The following is a 3,233-nucleotide window of genomic DNA, read 5'->3' as shown; positions in this document are numbered from 1 at the left end:
ACAGGAGTGCTTAGCAACGTTCATCTCTCTGTTGAAGTCTTGTGCAAACATTATGTTGCAACAATTTCACTTTAGCATGATTGAGTACATTATATGTGTTCGGCACGACTGAGATGGACTGTGTGCAGTGAGACATTGTTCGGCACGACTGAGAGATGGACTGTGAAGTGAGACATTGGACACACCCACAAATAGGATGCAAGTGTAAATAATCCTACAAACAAGAATTGACGTCAAGAAGCGTATAGCTATGTATATATGAAGGTGCAACCACTATTTCTTCAACTCAAATATAATTCTTGTCATGGTGTAGATTCGAACCTAAAAACCTCTCCTCTCATGCACCTATCTTTACCAACTCACCTACACATCAATCTTGTTAGCAAATGAATATTTTTTTTCCTTTTGAGCCATCCTTACCGAGATTTAAATTATGGATTTGAATATTTAAAAGAATTCAAATGAAAAATTTGTCAACTACAAAATCATAGATCTCGTTGAGAGCTACAATTCCCATATATGTTTTGTTGCAATCCGAGTACGTATGAAAAGGTTAAGTTCATATATCCTAAATAAACACTAATAATATGGTTGAGATCATCAATGCTGGATCATAAGAATACCTGGCACTGATGTGAGTGGCATTAGTGCCGAGTACTCTTAAAAACCCGGCACTGATGTTTTTCCTACCAAAATTAGTTATCACGCTCCAACTGGCAAGACCCGACACTGATGCGTTACTCATCAGTGCCGATTAATAGTAACACTCGGCATTGATATGTTGCCAAACAATTAGTGCCGAATGGTTGTAAGACCCGGTACTGATATCTCCCCATCAGTGCCAAGAGAACGATATGCATGGCGCAAGCTTGTATTTTGGGACGGAAAACCATCATCAGTATCGAGTTATCTTGAACCAGCACTGATAAGCTGTTCTGTGACAGTGCCGTGTTGAATAATACTTTTATAATATAATAACTCCTTTAGGTTGTATATATATATATATATATTGTAATAGAAACTAATTGTTGATCGAGGTTATACTTTAAATTGGTGGCCATGCATATTAGTTCCCAAAACAACATCTCCATGTTTTTGACACGAGTAGAATGTAGTACAAACACACTGTTGTATATGTCTTAATTTCACCGCATGGAGAACTTTCTGAAGCACTATTGATATCTGCTTGAGTGCACAATATAGTGTAGGACCCTTTGTGTATATTATTTTGGTTAAGAAAGTAATTATTAGGAGCAAATATGTCTACTATATATAAATATATATATAGTGCTCGATCATGCGTGCAAGAAATATATATTGTAATGTAAGTGGGGCACCGGAGTTATGTTTGTTAACCATAGAAATGGACTTCTTTGGTGGTTGGTTCTAGTGAAAAAGATACAATTTCCCATTGAAAAGGGTTCATCTACAAAACAAGAGAATGTATAATACAATCTTATATATATATATATATATATATATATATATATATATAGCATCTAGATTGCACATGTAGCATTTGATTTAAACGGGTTGTTGTTTTTTTTCTATTTTTTTCACGTTAATTAGAAGTATAAAACATATAGGTTAGCTAGGTTTGTGAGGCATCAGGAGCATTTAACCCACTTCCATTCCATGTTGTGCAGCAGAGCCCTGGATGATGATGATCATTCATGAAATTAATATGGATTTATGTCGCCATAATTGTATGGTTTTGATCGATCTGCCAATCCTAATGGCTTGATCACTTGGTCACTCTATCGTCGTCATCGTCGTCGTCGGGGAAGAGCCATGTCACCGGCGTGTTGCCGTCCTCCAATGGCTTCTTCCACATGAGCATGCTGAACGTTCGCCGGACCATGTCGTACGCGGCGACCTGGTACGGCGGCCGCGGCTGGAGCTCCCACCGGAATGACAGGCCGTCGGTGTCGTCGAGGAAGAAGATCTGGTCGCCGTCGTCCGGCGCGCGCACCGCCCTGGAGCACAGCCTGCCGACGAACAGCGCCTCGCCGCCGGCGCCCAGCCCGCCCACCTCCACCCACCGCGACGCCGCCAGGTCGGCCTCGAACACCTCGAACCCGTCCGTGCTCCCAGCGTCCGCCATCTCGCGGCGCACCATCAGCAGCGCGCCGTCGAGCGACGTCACGAGGTAGTGCATCCGGGTGTCCTCGACGTCCAGCGCGTCCACGCTGCTGCGGACGACGCGCTCGACGCCGGTGACCACGGGCTCGCCGTCGCCGGCGTCGACGACGTCGAAGGCGAGGAGGTCCTCGGCCTGGGTGAGCGCGTAGAGGCGCCCGCCGTGGAACGCCATGTCGTCGTACCACCGCCACCGGTCGCGCGCGCTGATCGACCACACGAACCCCTCAGGCGTGCAGAGCGCCACCTTGGCGAAGTGCTCGCGGCCGACGATGGCGGCGACGACGAGGCCGCCGCCGCCGCCGCCGACGGGGCACACGACCAGCTTCAGCACGGACATCTCCTCGCTGTCCCTCCACCGCCGCGGCGCCGTGCCGGACGGCGCCGCCTCGTCGGCGAGCACCACCGGCACGTCGCGGACGCTGACGCCGCCGCCGATCACCAAGCCGGGGAGCACCACCGTGTCCCCCGTCAGCGGGCTGGTGAGGCGGAGCACGCCGTACTCGTCGTCGGCGAGGAGGAGGCGGTCGCCGCACGCGGCGAGGTAGCCGGCGGTGCCGCCCTCGCCGCCGGCGCCGGCGCCGTGGGGCTCCAAGTCCGGGAACGTGAACAGGTCGCCGTCCGGGAACGCGACGTGCGCCACGGCGAGGGCGAGCTTGTCGTCATCCATGCGTGCATGGGTGATGTGGCGAGGTCTGGTTGGATTTGGGGATGAGTGATGGAGACGATGGGTGTGGCGCGAAGTAAGTGGATCTGAGCCACATCAAACATGGCAAAAATTAGCTGATCGAATTATTATTTTTTTCTAATCAATTCATGCATGTCTTTATTTTTAGTATAACTTCTGCATGTTTGATATTATACTGTACTAATCAAGCTGTGAAGATATGCAGTTATGCACTATGCTTGTTAAAGACATTAATAATTTGGTGATTTAATTGTGAAGATAAGATAATACATACTCCATCTGTTTCATATTATAATTCGTTTGACTTTTTGCCTAATCAAACTTTGTTAAGTTTGACAAAAATTATAAAAAAATTTAGCAATATATAAATATCAAATTGGTTTCATTAAATCTAGCAGCACTAGTA

At 47.2% G+C, this 3,233-nt stretch overlaps 1 protein-coding gene across 1 annotated transcript; it reads right to left on the bottom strand.

Moving 5' to 3' along the window:
* Positions 1 to 1,510: 1,510 nt before the first annotated feature.
* On the bottom strand, positions 1,511 to 2,945 carry LOC127755177 (uncharacterized). The gene has a single exon (XM_052280837.1). It carries the CDS (start codon positions 2,807 to 2,809, stop codon positions 1,745 to 1,747), a length of 1,065 nt encoding a protein of 354 aa, XP_052136797.1. The 5' UTR covers positions 2,810 to 2,945; the 3' UTR covers positions 1,511 to 1,744.
* Between the last annotated feature and the right edge of the window lie 288 nt (positions 2,946 to 3,233).

The sequence above is a fragment of the Oryza glaberrima genome, chromosome 11 (assembly GCF_000147395.1).
Source record: "Oryza glaberrima chromosome 11, OglaRS2, whole genome shotgun sequence".
Taxonomy (NCBI): Eukaryota; Viridiplantae; Streptophyta; class Magnoliopsida; order Poales; family Poaceae; genus Oryza; species Oryza glaberrima.
Note: the sequence above shows the minus strand (reverse complement) of the source record. Positions and strands in the feature narration are given on the sequence as shown.